This window comes from Sebastes fasciatus, chromosome 22 (genome assembly GCF_043250625.1).
Source record: "Sebastes fasciatus isolate fSebFas1 chromosome 22, fSebFas1.pri, whole genome shotgun sequence".
Classification (NCBI taxonomy): domain Eukaryota; kingdom Metazoa; phylum Chordata; class Actinopteri; order Perciformes; family Sebastidae; genus Sebastes; species Sebastes fasciatus.
The window spans coordinates 8,200,674-8,216,766 of NC_133816.1; the positions used below are offsets into that span (position 1 = coordinate 8,200,674).

A 16,093-nucleotide genomic window follows, 5' to 3' on the forward strand; every position below is an offset into this window, starting at 1 on the left:
CTCAGCATGTGTAATCTTAATTAATTGTAGAGAATCACAATCAGTTCATTGTAAGTGGTGGAAGAAGAAGCAAAATATTACCTTTAAGAGTTATAGCTACAGTTGGTAATTTTCTTGAAAAGCATTTTTTTTTTTAATTCAGCAGAAAATGTTTCAAATGTTAGTGAGAGAGACTCACAGCTGCTAATCATAAACGCCTCACCTGTTTTTTATAGCATCAAATAACTAATTAAAACCAAATGAAAAGTAAACACTTGAACAAACATCAGCATGTTAAGAACTAACTAAAATAACAGCAATCATCTTTAGGAAAAAATTGTTTGACGTGTACTTAGTTTGGCCAATTTCCCATCCACTAACATGGAGGAGGCGGGCTTTATGACCTATACTGCAGCCAGCCACCAGGGGGCAATCAAGATGTTTTGGATTCACTTTTGGGGAGCAGTCATGTCGTCCATCTTTATATACAGGCTGTGGTGAACCCACGTCACCCGATTCTCCAACAAGCTGCTAGCTTAACAGCTGTGAGTACTATGTTTATAATATGTAATACGTTCATTATGATACTTTTGGTGGAGTGGTTTTGGAGGGAGGCCTGAAGGGACGGGCTGTCGGTGTTACCGATTTGGAGCTAGTGCTGCTAGCTACTTTAATTGGAAAAGAGTTAGCAACGCTGGTCTGGGTTTTTCAGTTGGATAATTTTCAAAATGAAGCTTGCTAGTTTGTTAAAATTACCAACCCTAGCTTTAAGAGTAAACAGAGCTAAACGGAGAGTGAAGATTGGATTTACAATGGTCAGATCACCTGACGACTCCAAATGAATGCTAATGTTGCTCCGTGTCTCCGTGTTTGCTAACACGTCCATCACAACGTCATAAGGTGACAGTATGTCAATGTTTTGCATGTAGACGTAGCACCTAAATTTAACTACGAAATAAATGTAGTGACGTAAATAGCACTACTGAATTGTAAGTTGTAGTAAAAAAGTAGCATAAAACTGAAATACTCAAGTAAAGAACAAGTATCTCAACACTGTAATCAAGCACAGTGTTTGAGTGAATATACTGAGTGACTTTCACCGCTGGTTATAATATCATTACCTATCAAAGGTGATATTAGCATTTTAGTCATATTTGCTGAGCTCTACCCCGTCTGTTTTATCAAAACGTCGGCATCGGAGCTCCTAGTATATTCTGTTTGACTCACTGCCTTTGATGCCTCTGATCAAGCGTCACATCAATGGGAAAAGTCGACCCTCTGTACCTTGTGACCTGAGTGGGAAAATAATGGAGTTCCCCTTTAAATCGCATCTTTCATGTCTTATGATGATGTGCGAGCACTGGCTGTGGTTTCATTGACCCACACTCCCACATTTACTTCTAAAAGGCGAATTTGTTTTGTGATTTGTGTCTGTATTTGAAATCAACTTGTAGAAGCGTGGCTAATTAGTTGGTTACTTTGGCAGTTAGCTGGACGGAGGTTTTTCATGTGAGGTTTGAGGGCAATAAGAGGGTGCTCAGTTGACGCACACGCGCCACGTGCATGGCGTAACACCCCGTGATATTCCCGGCATATGTTTAGGAATATCTCTGCGTCTGTTTAAACAAAGTGTCATAACATTTACTGGAGTTTTTTCACGGCACGGCGCAACGAATACTTCTTGGGTCATTGTAGGGCAAGTGTGTGTGTGTGTGTGTGTGTGTGTTGTTACTCACACATACTTCAGCAGAACTGCCTGGACTTCCATCCCTGAGGAGTTCCATCTGCAGGTGGGAGCCAGCGAATCTAAACACACATAATCACACATATATTAACATACATACATACATATAATACATACAATTTATATTCATACAAACTTGAATGTCATACGCAATTTATTGAGTAGGTTGCTGTACTTTTTATATCCTGTAATCTCAAGGAACAAAGACATTTAAAGGAATGGTTTCACATTTTGAGAAATACGCTTATTTGCCTTCTTGCTGAGAGTTAGATGAAATTTGATGCCATGCACCCTCATATCTGCATCGCTATAGCCAGCATCCGGTTAGCTTAGCTTAACATAAAGACTGGAAAGAGTGGGAAGCAGCTAGCCTGGCTCTGTCCAAAGCTAAAGATCACTAATAACATGTTTTATTACACGGCTTTGTCGAATACTCGATTCTGATTGGTCAATCACAGCGTTCTACGGTCTGTTATTTGTTTATGGTAGACCGTTGCTCTGTGTAACAGACCGTTGCTATGGGCGCAGTTCATATGTCGGACTCTGGCGGACCGTTTTTGTATCAAATTATTGATTTCTTAAATAAGTAGCCGTGCAATAAGCCGGATAATGTACAGCTACCGGGTCATTGTTATGATATAAACCCCTTCAGGGCGGTGCAAGACCCCTCCCTTTAATACGAGTTACAGCAAGACAGTTACAACAGTCATATTTACTGTTTATCTGAGATCTATTGCTTTGCTAACAGCCTAGTTGCTCACATTTACTAGCAATCCAATGAGATCACTGTTCTCCCACTAGAAAGGATGACTGCAGTCGATTAACCACAGAGCCAGAGAGCTGAGCTCATGTTAACATAAATTAGATTTGATCATCTAGTCTTGTGTGAGTGTGAGTGTGTGTGTGTGTGTGCCGTAAGACCTGTTAATATACATATTTTTATGCCTCACATCAGCATCTACTCAAGGTCAGAAGGGGTTGTGAGATGCTAACATTACACACAACCCCCTACTGAAATCACAAAGCCAGATTCTCTTTGTGTGTGTCAGTACTCCCATATTCAACGCATATGGAAAAATGCCAGGTAGGCAGATTCATCTCGCACTCATTTCAAATTCTGACATCATCTGAGCTCCAGCTTTAGAGTCTTTGCTAGGGGCCTTTATACTTAAAAAACCCTAGAATCTGCATTATATATGGTAATATACTCTATAGACTCTCAAGCAGAGATAAAAGACATTAATACCTCCGATAATGTAACAAGTAAGTACTGAGAAATTATTGCAAGCTTCAAAAAACAATTCAGAAACAGTGCATCTAATACTGAGATCTTATCAGGGTCAGCCAGCACCAAACAGGCTCCATGAGAAGAATTTCAAGAGATCAATAATGAACTCTTATGTGAACTCACAGTGGAGCTGCGCAGATTAGAAGGCCTCGATAAAGTGGATCATGGTTGGTTGAAAAAAGAGGGATTTAATTAATGAAGTAGGTGATGGTCAAATGATGATGCAAACCTTTCAAACCACCGAGGCTTTCAGTTGCACGGATGATGCCTCTAATTGGGATAAATAAAGTGACATGTGCCATTTTTAATCATGGGGATAGCTCGTTACTATTGTTCCTACTTAGAGCACTTAAAAGTCAGTCCAACCCATGGATGGCTTTCTTGGTGAACAGTGAGATTAGTTTAGTTGAGTTCGATTCCTGGAAGTTAATGGGATCAGATAGCAGTCCATCTCAAGAGGAGGGTAAAACAGCATTACACGCCTGCAAAAATGGACTACACCCTGTAAATTAAATATTTATAAAGTCAATTATTTCATTATCAAAAAACAAATCCGATACATCAAATTCATGATCCACTTCCTGCTTTTTTATGGAGCACATTCATAGCAGATGGATGTGACTACTAGGATTTCAGAAATGGTAGTTTTAAGCTATAATGTGATTGTTATAACACGTAAGAAAAATAGGAAAATTCTCCCAAATCCAAACAACCCCATTGACTTCAAAATAATACATGTTTAACCAGTAGAAGTACAGCTAAACAGTATATCAGTAAATCTGCAAATGAGACTTGGTAGTGCGTACATCTATGGGATGGAGAAGAGAGTGATTTCAAGGCTGACGGCAGCAGCTATTTGTGCGTTTGGGCTCAGGAAGAGGCGAGGGGCAGTGGTCGAGGTGGTGCTGGCGGTAATGGTGGGGGAGGAAGGGGATGGGTTTGCAGGTTACCTGAGCGTGGAGCGAGGAGGGGTAGGTGAAAGCAGGTGGGAGGGCCGGTGACAGCTCCGCCGGGTACAGCGGGTAAGACGCCCACACGTCTGGGCTGCTGGGATATAGACCAGGCACTGTGAGCTCATCTGTGGAAAGAAGAAGAGGAGGAGTGGAGTGAGGAGAGTGGCCAGTGGATGGGCAGGTGGCTAGAGAGACAGGGTGGAGGTGGAGGTGGAGGTGAAGGTGGAGGTGGAGGTGGCAGCGGCGGCAGTGTAGATGGTCGTGAAGGTGCGCTACAGGTGAGTATGAGCTATCTGAAGAAGCTTCCTCTCATTTTCATGTCTTTAAACCAACTGACCGTTCGCTAAACCCTCAAACAGCGATGTCCAATCATTGCTTAGCAACCGTAACTAGGCATGGCAGGCCTGACAAGCCTTGGATTTCTCAACATGCCAAAGCGGTGTGCATTGGGCTGTAGTGAGAGCAATAGTATTTGGCATACTATTATCTTATTTGGAGGATGGTGTGTGTTTTTTAACACAAAAACACAAAAGCGGAAGTGTACGAAAGTGTGTGTTTAACTACTCAAACCTACTGCTACGATCGTTAGCATATCCATCCACTAGCTCACTACTTATAGTAGCAACCAGGCTATGAGAGTTTAGGCGTTTTGGGCTTTTTATTGGATTAGGGGAAGATTAGCCTCCACAACAGCAACCCCAGCCAACAAGACAAACTTATGTTTGACTATTCTCTTGTAACCTTAAGTGAAAACATAGTTTGAAATATGAACATGTTTGTAAGCTATGCCGCCAAACTGCATTATGTTTAGGGGTAGGAATCACCAGAGGCCCCACGATACGATATTATAAAGATACTTAAGTCATGATACGATCTTATTGTGATTTTAAACATTTTGCAATATGTTATATGATAAGATATATTGCGATTTATTACCTTTTAGTAATAGTAATAATTTAGTACGATATTAGTGTCTGAAAGTGTTTCGAGTGGTAAATCTGTCTCTTGTTATTATCGTAAACTGCATACGTCCCGTGTGAGAACGGAAAGCTTAGCAGGCGTAGCAACACTCGCTAAGGGGGCAGGGATTACCAAACAGTCAATTATACTCCCCTAAAATCAGCAAAGCTGACTTAATTCAGGATAAAATGAGAGGAAACCATCCCAGATATGATGATTCACTCACTGAGTCGAGTATAAAGTGGAAGAAGAGCGTAGTGCATGAGTGAAGAGATAGGTGTCAGTGCAGAGTGGTACAGAGTAAGTGTACATTTAAAATGCAGAATCAGAACAGACAGCAGCTCACTGAAGAACCATCAGATAGACGTTAAATCGTAAGAAGCATTTTGTGCTCTCTGCGTCTCCTGCTAAATGTTAATCACAGCATGATCAGAAAACTGGCTGATTTAAACATCTCTTATCAGGAAATGACAGCAATTTCTCTACTGGTGATTACGTCATGGTTTCATTAATCGTTTCCTTCCATTTTCCACCGAGGCCCCCGAGTACACGCCCTTTCTCTGGCGAAAAAAAAAAAAGATCCAAGATAAGAGTGCTTTGGTCATTTAGGAGGAATGTACAACCACAGCTGGCCTATGTTCAACTATCAATGGCTGATTCCTGCAGAATCCTTAACCCCTTAGAAAAATATTTAACTTAATGGGGGGGGGGGGGGGGGGTTCAACAGAGCTGCATTAGCAAATTTCATACATGCCTGATACTCAAAGGCCTTGGGTCCAAATAATTAGAGCAATGGCTAACAGTGAACATGAACTGTTTATGAATCATTAATCTACTGTAGCAGGGGGCATGTGTAGTTTAGGGGGAGAACTCTAATCAAGTTAAACCGTTAAGGCACAGAATCTGATTTCAAAGAAACATTTTGCATGAAGAGTTGGGAACGATCCAATTTTTGGAAATGCCATTAACTTGTTTCTACATGAAGATGTTTCAATAAGGAACAAACACAACATCATTAAAAGAAAAGCATACTTTTCAGTGATTAGCAGCCAAGTCAATATCCGTTTTTCATGCATAGTCACAGCTGTAGCACAACTCCTCTGCTAATAGTCCTAAAAGGGAAACAGCTGTCCAGTCACCTCAAACAAGAGCATAACTAATGGCCAAAGGAAGCAGCAACAGACAAAAAGTAATAAGACAAATGGTCGGAGGTACTCACAGGGGTCTCTGCTAATGAACTGTGGCCCAGGGCTCTGCTGGGAGGGTAGGGGGTTGGGAGTGCCAACCAGCTTGTTCTTGGCCATCTTGGTGTTGGCCTTGGCGAACTCCAGCCGAAGGGTCTGGGGGATCTCTGGATCAAACCGGACCCCCTGAGATCAAACAGAAAGATGTGTCAGCAAAAATATAGTTTCATAGCAAGCTTTTATCCATGCTCTTAGAATAGATGAGTTGGACTAATTGATCAAAAAGCTCAAATATCATAAGGACTCGCTCAGCATTGTATTTTCTTTAATATATATATTCAGTTTTTTATTACACAATTTATATTGTTGATTATCATTAAGGTTAAAAAAGTAAATATCAGACATGTTAGTTGTGAGATGGAATCAAACACAAGATGGTGGCAACCTCCGGGTCTGAAAAGTGAAGCCAATGCAGAAAACATGCATTCTTTCTAATAGCCAGCAGGGGGCGACGACTCTGGTTGCAAAAAGAAGTCTGATTGTATAGAAGTCTATGAGAAAATGACCCTACTTCTCTCTTGATTTATTACCTCAGTAAACATTGTAAACATGAGTTTATGGTCTCAATCGCTAGTTTCAAATCTTCTTCAATACAGCATGATGTTCATTTAGTAAATTATGGTCCCATTTACAGTAAAATAGACTATAAAGCAGGGTATGCTTTAGGGCGTGGCTACCTCGTGATTGACATGTCTCTACCACGGCTTTGTCCGGTCAGGGTGTTTTTGTTTTACAACTTTAACCCTTTCATAGTCGGTTTTCACTGCATGAAAGTTAATTGTAACATTTTGGTTGCCTAAAAACGTCTTATTCAGTGTTTGGTTGTACTTAGCTCCACCCTCTCATGTCACTTCTGGTTGCAAAAACCAAGATGGCGACGGCCAAAATCCAAGGTGGAGACGGCCAAAATCCAAGATTGCGTCAGCCAAAATGCCTAACTCCAGGCTTCAAAACAGCAGTCCACAAACCAGTGGGAGACGTCAGGGTGACTACGTCCATTTCTTATATACAGTCTATGGTTTCAATTCATATATTTGAAGATTTCCACCTGTTTAAATTGTTTTACATGACAATCAACTTTGCGTATTAACTAATAATGTCCTGCAAGGAGTAACCACATATTTTGTTCCCACACATTGTTCCCAGTCAACATGTGAATGCTGGAAGGTTTCTCAAAGTCAACATCTTTGAGGCGTCTTTGTTGACCAACATTAGGGTTCACCACATGATGACTTAATGATGTTACCCATTAGTAACACTAATACTTTGCTTTAGCAACCGTGCCTTAAACAACCTGACAGAATGAATTGTTCAACACTGAATTGGTGATGTTATAAATAGGAGGAAGCAATTGATAGTTTTGTGCCTTGAAGAAGTGATGAAGCAGACTAATTTGGACCGCGGAGGAGATGGTTCTCAAGCATGACTTCCGCTTCCTTCTCAGCCTTGTTGTGTGTTGTTTAGATGCCCATTGGGACTTGGCTGATATCTGGAATTGTCAGGTTGTATTTTTTTCGTCTTTCAGCATTTTATGACTGAACTTACTGCCAAAATCTCAGCGGTGAGGAGACAGTTTCAGTCGCTTAGACTTTGAAGCCCGTTGTTGTAGAGGGGCTCGCTGTGGATTAAAGTGTTATTCTGGTTGGACGCACATGATGACGGCTGACAGCACGGTTGAAAATCAGAACCTGATGACACAAACCTGGCTAGCGCAAGATGTCACCTACACCACGGTCAGACGAGCCACGAGGCATTTGCTATGCCCCCTACTGAACTGTAACTTAATATCATGACATCAAATCCACCGTTCGCCGTGACATATTGCAAGCGTCACCGCTCATGGCGAGCCAAAAAATTCTGGCAAATTCTTGAGATGCCAACGCTAGAAGCCTTCTGATATACCAGAGCTCATGACAAGCCAAGTAAAGGTTCCCTCTTACAGTTTGATGTCCACATGTGCAGCGGTCCAAATCGTTTTTCTGATGAAAACCAAGAAATGGGACACAAACAATGGTCTTCTTCATGCAAAAAAACAAAGCGGCTGTTTGTTTGCCTGCTGTGGTAGCAACAAGGCCAGGAGGAATTTAGACACATAAGAAAACACGGAAGGTCAGATCAATGGAGGAGAAGAGCAGTCAATAGTGAAGTTCTCTGCAGCAAAAAGAGCGTGCAAGGATGGTTTTCTCGGCTCGTCCCTGCAGGCTGAGCTGAAACAAGCGAGGGATGGCTCTTCTCATGAAGGGGAGGGAATTAACTAGGATTGCCTTGGCTCAGTGCGCTCACAGCTTCTGCCAGGCGAGGCTACAAAGGTATAATAAGGTACATGGATATAATGAGGCCTGAGCACATCTCAGTTTGAACTGAATCTCTACCTTAACATGTGGCGTCCTAACACTTCTGCGTTCATTTGTTTTGGTGGTGATTGTAATTGTTGTAATGGTGTTGTTGCGAGAATCAAGTGTTATTTTATGATGGGGAAACAAATCCCCTTTCCTTTCCCTCTTTCCCATATTTCAATATGCAGATAGATGTTTGCAAAATCTGGCTTATCTCCATATGACCCCCGGGACGCAGCTTTCCCCCAAAAAACAAGAGCGCTGTTCAATTCTCAGCACCGCTGAGCGATTCTATGGAAAAACAGTCAGACTATTGTTGGCTCATAATAATAATAAGATGATAATTTTTTATCCTTTCTTCAACTCTGCTCTGCCTTTGATGCGCACCAATGTCTCAACATCTGAAAGTTGACGCTTGCGTTGTCACGGTCCCACTTTTAGGAGGATGATAAAACTGATCTTTTTTGGTGACAAAGGGATCAACAAAACCTTAGAAGCACTAGGTGCATATCTAGACACCTTTAAAAAAACAATGGGAAAATAAAGCTTGGTGTTCATTAATGTCTATCTATACTTTGTTTCAAGAGAGCTGAATAAAACCCTGCGAGGATGGGCTCTGTTTCATATTCCGCCTCATCAAGGCTTTTCTACTGAGCCACATTCTGAAATAAGTGAGATTCAAATTAAACCCTAGATCAATATCTGCTATTTATATGTAGAAGAAGAGCTAATGTTCCTCCTGACCTTGCAGGATCCATGGCAGAGCTTTAAGAAAAAGGATTTATTTACTCAAACAGAAACATTTAGAGCAGCCATGATATGTTTGTCTTCACCACCTTTTTCCTGCCTTTGTGCATGCGATAGAAAATGTAGGAATGTCTGGGATTCAAATGCATTTGCACAGAAGGCAGAGATGTGCGATCCCAAGTCATCACAAGATATGCTAGCGCCGAGCTGGGTGCTTGAGAGGAGCACGAAGAGGGCATGACACTTACGTTCAAGGCATTCTTAGCAGCCTCCGCCTCTGATCGACTGTCAAAGCTGACAAACCCCACCGGCTGGGGAGACAAGAAGACAGAACAAAAAGGGAAGAAACATGGTTTAAGGCAGAAAACTGAGTCGGCATTTCTGTCTGAGTGACATATACATGTTTTTTTTATTATTTCATTTTTTTTTATATCATACCCAACCCCCATCTTTCTCTGTCTCTCCTCCTGTTTATAAAACCGTGGCGACAGAGAGAGAGAGAGAGAGAGAGATTGAGGCTGGACGCTTACATCGTACAAGGAGAGTTCATCATTCAGCTCCCCTATGCCCAAATACGGGCAATGTGAGAGCGAGAAAGTGCATGTAAGAGTGAGTGTGAGAGAGGCAGAGAGAGGGGGGTGAAAGCTGAAAAAGGAGAGAAGACAGAGAGAAACAAGAAGATAAATAAAGGAGGTCTTGAGAAGGAGAATTTAGAGGTTAAAGGTGAGGATAAAAATGAAAGAGGTAGAAATAGTTTTTAAGACCTCCTTGAACAGGCCTGTCAGCTGTAAACCGTGCAATACATCTATTTCACCAGTGCTTGTTTTGTATTCTGAAGCCGCAAAGGTGAGTGAGCACAGTGATGCAGGTTCGGCTGTCACATTTCTAACCGCCGTTGCAGGTATGAACAAAGAATGCACATTTTTGTGGTGTATTTGTGCGTGGATGGGGATGTTGGGAGGAGGTGGGGGTGAGGAGAGAAATGAAATCTCTAAACATGTTGCTCCCGTGGGGCTGCACTGCTGCGTGTGATCTGGAAAAGCAGTCTTGGGTTGTGGGAATTTTGAACAAGTAGAGAAAGAGAAGGAGGAGGAGGAGGAGGAGGAGGAGGAGGAGGAGGAGGAGGAGGAGGAGGAGGGAAAAAAGAAAAGAAGATAAAAAAAAGAAGGACTAAGTGAAGACGTCAGGAGGAGGAAGCGTAATGGGAATATAAATAGAAAGGGTCTGAGATCTGGCTCTTGCTATATATGGAGATGGCCGTGTGTTCTCGGACTGGATGGGAGGCGGAGATCGATTGATTTATGCCGCCGTTGTTATCGCCATTAGTCGAGAGGGGAGTCGCTCAAAACAAAGACGAGCCTGAGGAATGTTGTACACCAGCTTTAGCTATACCTGAAGCATCCCTTCACGTCTGTCATGGAAAAAGATGGCTATTTGGAAAGTATGAGGCAAGATGGTGAGGTGCAAAGAGAGGCCAAAGTGCACAAAGAGTTGCTGAGTTTCTCACTTATTCATTAAACGGGCAAAACAAAAAAGAGCAAAACCTGCGCAGACCACATTTTCTACATTATGAAATGTGGAATCCTGCAGGTTAAGTGAGGGCCTTTTGGATTCAACTGTAAAACTTTGATCACAATTACAGCCGCGACGATTAATCGAAGATCAGGGGTGTGGGGAAAAAAATTGATACAGCATTATATCGCGATATTTTGCGTGTCAATATTGTATCGATACACGGACGTCAGGTATCCGTCTTTTATTATTTAAAACATATATCGTGATAATATCGCATTGTGATGTCACATCGTGATAATATCGTATTATGATAATATTTTATTGTGGTAAGATTGTATCGTGATAATACCATATCGTGATAATATTGTATCGTGATAATATCGTATTGTGATAATATCGTACCGTGATAATATCGTATCGTTATAATACCATATTGTGACAATATCGCACTGAAATAATATCACATTGTGATAATATTGTATTGTGATACCGTATCGTGATAATATCATATTGTGATATTGTATCGTAATGATATCGTATTGTGATACCGTATGGTGATAATAGTGTATCGTGATAATATCGTATCGTGGAGCCTCTGTAGATTTCTACCCCTAACATTCAACAGCGATGTCACAGAGTCCTGGAGTACACCTATACTTCAAAGCAGCACGGTGAGAAATTAAACCACTTGTCAACAAAAACAAGATTTTCAGGGGGTGTTACTCTTTAAGTCATTTTTTAAGCAAAAATACTTGTTATACTAGACACAACAACAAACAATTCATTAATAGTAATAGTATCACAACAACTCTCACTGATAACAAAGATAAACTGGACCTGAATGTATTTAAATATAAAAAGTATATTAGTTGCTAATTGCCTTTTGAAAGTTTTTGACAGCATGCAACCACAATGAAACCAAAAAAAAAAGGGGGAAATCCCAAACCATGCAATGGGATTTTACTTGTTCTGAAGAGATTTCACCAGCGGAAAAAAGAAGCTTTCCTTTGTTGTAGTTTTAGAGGTATTATACTCAGCACATTTGATCTAAATCGCCCTAAAGCCTTCTAATGAGCATGTCATGTCTTTATGGGAAACAGTGTAATGTGGTAATAAGTACACTGACGTGTAGCTAAATTGCTTAACTCTGGATGTGGACACCTGTCAGCAGAGCTCATTTTCAGTCCCGCACCCCTCGAGGCAAAAAACTCAACCGTCAGTACTGCTCTTGTCAAAACGTTCGCTTTAGACACCTCAAAAATTATTTTTCCCCGTCTCCCTTCCCATCCCCGCGCATCCCACCGGAGTCGATTGTGTGTGACTACAAGCATACTATCCGACTGCCAAAGGCAAGTTGGTGCAACACTTTTTCCCTTCCCTCCCCCCAAATAAACTTTCTTTTTTTTTTGCGATTCCAGGTACCTCCTGACAAAGGGTGCTAATCCGTCATAGTCAACGTGCCGAGAACATAAGAGAGGGGAAGAAAAATAGGACAATGGAGAGACAAACAGATTGAAGGTGTTGATAAGCAAGAAACTGAGTAATGTAAACAGCAACAGCATGATGAGAGACTGTTTTCACTCATTAGTTTATGTGTATAGAAACACAGCCCTCAGTGTGTCTTGTAGCATACCTGTTTAGAAGTGAGTTTTATCAAGGAGCCTTCATAGCCCTGAAACAAAGAAAGAAAATGTGAGTGTCTTTTAACCATGACAACAGCTTTAATTTGATGTAAATCAGGCTGTTCTCATACACCGTTCGTAGCTACAGTATACCTACGGAAAGTAATGCACTGTAATTCATGTATATCCCACAACATCAATTTGTATGTAATCCACATAATCGTGAACCAGCCTCGTAGGGAGGACGTCGGGGTGGATTGGTGGGTCAAAAAATAACAGACTTTCCAGAAGTCAACGTTGATTTATTTGTCACGTAACTTATGTACTTAAGTAACGCCACTTCTGGTGTTATTTTAACCCAAACTTTGACTTATTTGTTACGTATCTTGCGTACTTAAGTTACGCAACTTCCAGAGTTATTTTAAAGCCAAATCACCATCTTTTCCTAAACCTAAACCTAAACTAAGTAGTGTTGTTGCCTAAACCTATCTAAGTAGTTTTGTTGCCTAATGCTAACCAAGCCGATCTTTTCCTACGCCTAACTAAGTTGTTTTATTGCCTAAACCTAAGGAAGTTGTTTCCTGTGAAGACGGAAGTTTATTTTGAAAATACTGTATGCTTTTAGCAAGTGGAAATTGACACATGTTGCTGGACATTCGGGGGAAAATGAACAAAAAAGGAGGAATAACTTTTTCGTAAGATATCATACGAACCGTTGCATGAGAATACGTTGTGTAAATACATATTATTTTGTGTCAAAATATTGCCTAACAAAAGTATATTTTTGCATTGCAGTGTCACCCCTGACTAAGCCAGGTTGTTTCATGAGTCAGAGGGCTCTTATGAAAACCACATGGACCGATTGTTGTGTCTTACCTGATTAATCGAGATTTACTGCTTTCAACGCTCATGATGTAAACCATTTGCTCAGAGTACATACCATGAGCATTATCTAAGAGGGAGATTAGATGCATAGCAATTGTGCCATTACTCACTTTGACTGTGTTGATGCTGAGCCATTGCAGTGCATTATTCTCCGTCTTGCAACATCTACATGCAGTCACCTGAACTAAACTCTAGGGCTCTTTGTGCCTGTGACAAAAGTGAAGTTTCTGAGGTGAAGCAAATAGCTTTGTTTTTGTGTCGCTCAGGCAACGAGCCATCTTTCCATGAGACACACACATGCAAGCTTCCCGTGGATCAAGATGTGATTGAACCTCGGCTTTGGGAACACAGACACTTGAACCTCGCGGGAGAGTTTCCATTGCCGTTTATTTCATCACCATTAATGGAGGTCCCATTGACTGCTGGAAAGAAAAGCTGCTAAGAATAGCTGCGGCCCATCCATTTAAAAAACATACAAACATACCTTAAATGGTCTGAACAGGAGATAGAGCTCCCGCGGCTTAATATCCAGTGGTAGTCCACTGACAAATAGCGTTCGGACCTGAGGAAGACAAGAAAGAGATCATGTATATTTCATTAACCTCCACTAGTTATAAATAGCTACCTTGCATACAGTACCTGACAGTAACAGATGAGGTAATGAGGAAAAGGACAATGAACATGAGTTAAATAGTTTTCTCACTAAAAGATTTTCAAATACTGATAGGGATGTCTTTCAGCTCAGCAAACATACTCACACACCGTATCACACGCACACACACACACCTTTTTCTACAGTGAGTGTATTGTATTCTCTTGTGTAATCTACGGGCCTGCTGTGTTTTATGGCAATCCTCCCTCGCAACTCTAGCCTCTGTTTTACATTTGAACTTTTCAACTTGCAACTTGAGCAGGCATTGCTGGGGAATTACAATTTATATGTTCGCAAAGAGAGACTAAAGGAAACTTTTATTGTTGCGGTTCGTACTGAGCGAGAGAAGGCGACTCGAAAAGTTTCTATAATTATTATGTGTGTTGATAGAGAAGAAAACGAATGCAGCGTTATCACTCTAAGGGGACTGCAGGGAAAGTTTACGTTTGTCAAAAGTAGGCCACACCTACATTTTCAGTGAGCAAAATCTCAATTTACCACTATTTTCAAATGTAAAGCCAACGTTTTGAGCTGCATATGTTACCTACAACCTCAAAGTCAACCCTGTGAGATGAAGAAATGTGGAGATGAAAAGAGGTAGACTGTGAGAAAGAGACACAAGGCAGCTGATAGTGGGTGGGTGGGGGTGAACGCATCTGTCATACTGTATGTGCTGAGAAAAGGGATAAACCTGAAATATTGCTATGGAAACTATGGGGAAAATGTACTTGAGAACATTTACTGTGCACTAAAATGTAAAGAGTACAGTTAAGCAACATATTTCTTAAAGTCTGCTACTCAAATGTCAGACAGAGCTGTGTGAGTAGAACAGCAGAGGTGTTGATACAGATTTTTTTCTTCATAAAGAACTTGAAAATTAAACTGACAATTTAAGAATTAATGTTAAGACAGTTAAAGGGTGGGTCTGTTTTTTTCAAATGGAAAAGCCCACTCAGACATTAGCAAAAAGCAGTGACGTATGTTACTTAAGTAGGTTAATTATGAAGCTAATCAATAAGGTTATGAATAATGTGAACACTATAGCACTACCTGAGTCAAAGTTAGCTGTGCTAAGTTTGGAAATAACTGAAATGGATAGTTCAGATTTTTTGTAAGTGGGGTTGTATGTATCCTCCCGTGCTCTGCAAGGTGAAATTACTGTTTTTGTGAATGGAGTCCAGTGGTTTTGAAGAGATAACGGCTTTAGTTCCATGTCGGAAAAGGGCTGTCTGACAGAGAGTCACATTAAAAAAAGGCCCACCTAAAAAAAATCAACATCAGTTTCACCTTGCCATAAGACAACCCTTTCCGAAGGGAAATTGAAGCCGCTATATCGCCGTTTCCAAAGCCACCAGACTCCATTCACAAAAACAGTTATTTTTACCTCGCAGAACACCGGAGTTACTGTTCTACCGCTGCATCAATCGGTTGGTTTGTTTGTGTTATTATGTGACTTTTGGATCCGAACTAATGTGGCGTCCAACAGCAGTACATTTCTTAGCTTCCGTGCCGGTACATCTTTCTGCTTCTCCAAACAGGGAGCGTGCCGACCACCAAAGTTTTTAGAAGGGCTTGGACTTGGGAAAATAGCATTTTGACGGTAAAATATACACACTTCAACACTTAATCTAAATACATAAAGAACACCACTGCGAAGCTACAGAATGATATAAAAACCTCAAAAATTAAATAAATAATGACCCGTCCTTTAAGGTAAAATAGAGACTGCGCTGCCCCAAAAATTGTCTTTAAGGAAAGAACAGTAAAAATAAATGTTCATTCAATATGCAGCATCTAACTCTCAGAAAACAAAAGGGTTTTTACCCCATATCCCCATGCCTATCCCTTTAAGAGCTGATGTATTAAATAGAAAGTGGTAAAACGTTCTCTAGAATGGGCTTACAATACTGGGGGTACCTGCAGATACTGACACTGTTCAACTGGGTAAATTTGCCAAAGCACTGGTTCCTTAAATAACACTATCAGCAACCTGGCTGCCATGTCTGAAAAAGGCTTGTGTGAACAGCCGTAGTTCTTTCAACACATATGCAGACACATTAGCGCCAATGGCAACATTTAGTAAACACAGACATAGCAGCACTACAAGACGCAGGTGTTGAGACGTTCAGTCACAGCTCACGAATGCAGATCTGGTTACATATTGGAGA

At 41.0% G+C, this 16,093-nt stretch overlaps 1 protein-coding gene across 4 annotated transcripts in view; it reads right to left on the reverse strand.

The window, feature by feature from the left end:
- The window catches only part of rbpms (RNA binding protein, mRNA processing factor), a 40,524-nt gene that overhangs the window by 9,367 nt on the left and 15,064 nt on the right, over positions 1–16,093 (reverse strand). The window contains exons 2-7 of one of the 4 annotated variants that reach the window (XM_074624369.1): positions 13,758–13,835; positions 12,400–12,438; positions 9,500–9,562; positions 6,144–6,294; positions 3,962–4,089; positions 1,722–1,785 (exon numbers count right to left, since the gene is read on the reverse strand). In XM_074624369.1, coding sequence (XP_074480470.1) covers positions 1,723–1,785; positions 3,962–4,089; positions 6,144–6,294; positions 9,500–9,562; positions 12,400–12,438; positions 13,758–13,835 — 522 coding nt within the window. In that variant the 3' untranslated portion in view covers position 1,722. Of the gene's footprint in view, positions 1–1,715; positions 1,786–3,961; positions 4,090–6,143; positions 6,295–9,499; positions 9,563–12,399; positions 12,439–13,757; positions 13,836–16,093 lie in introns of all 4 variants that reach the window. The other 3 variants (XM_074624368.1, XM_074624372.1, XM_074624371.1) reach the window with 3 other exon arrangements.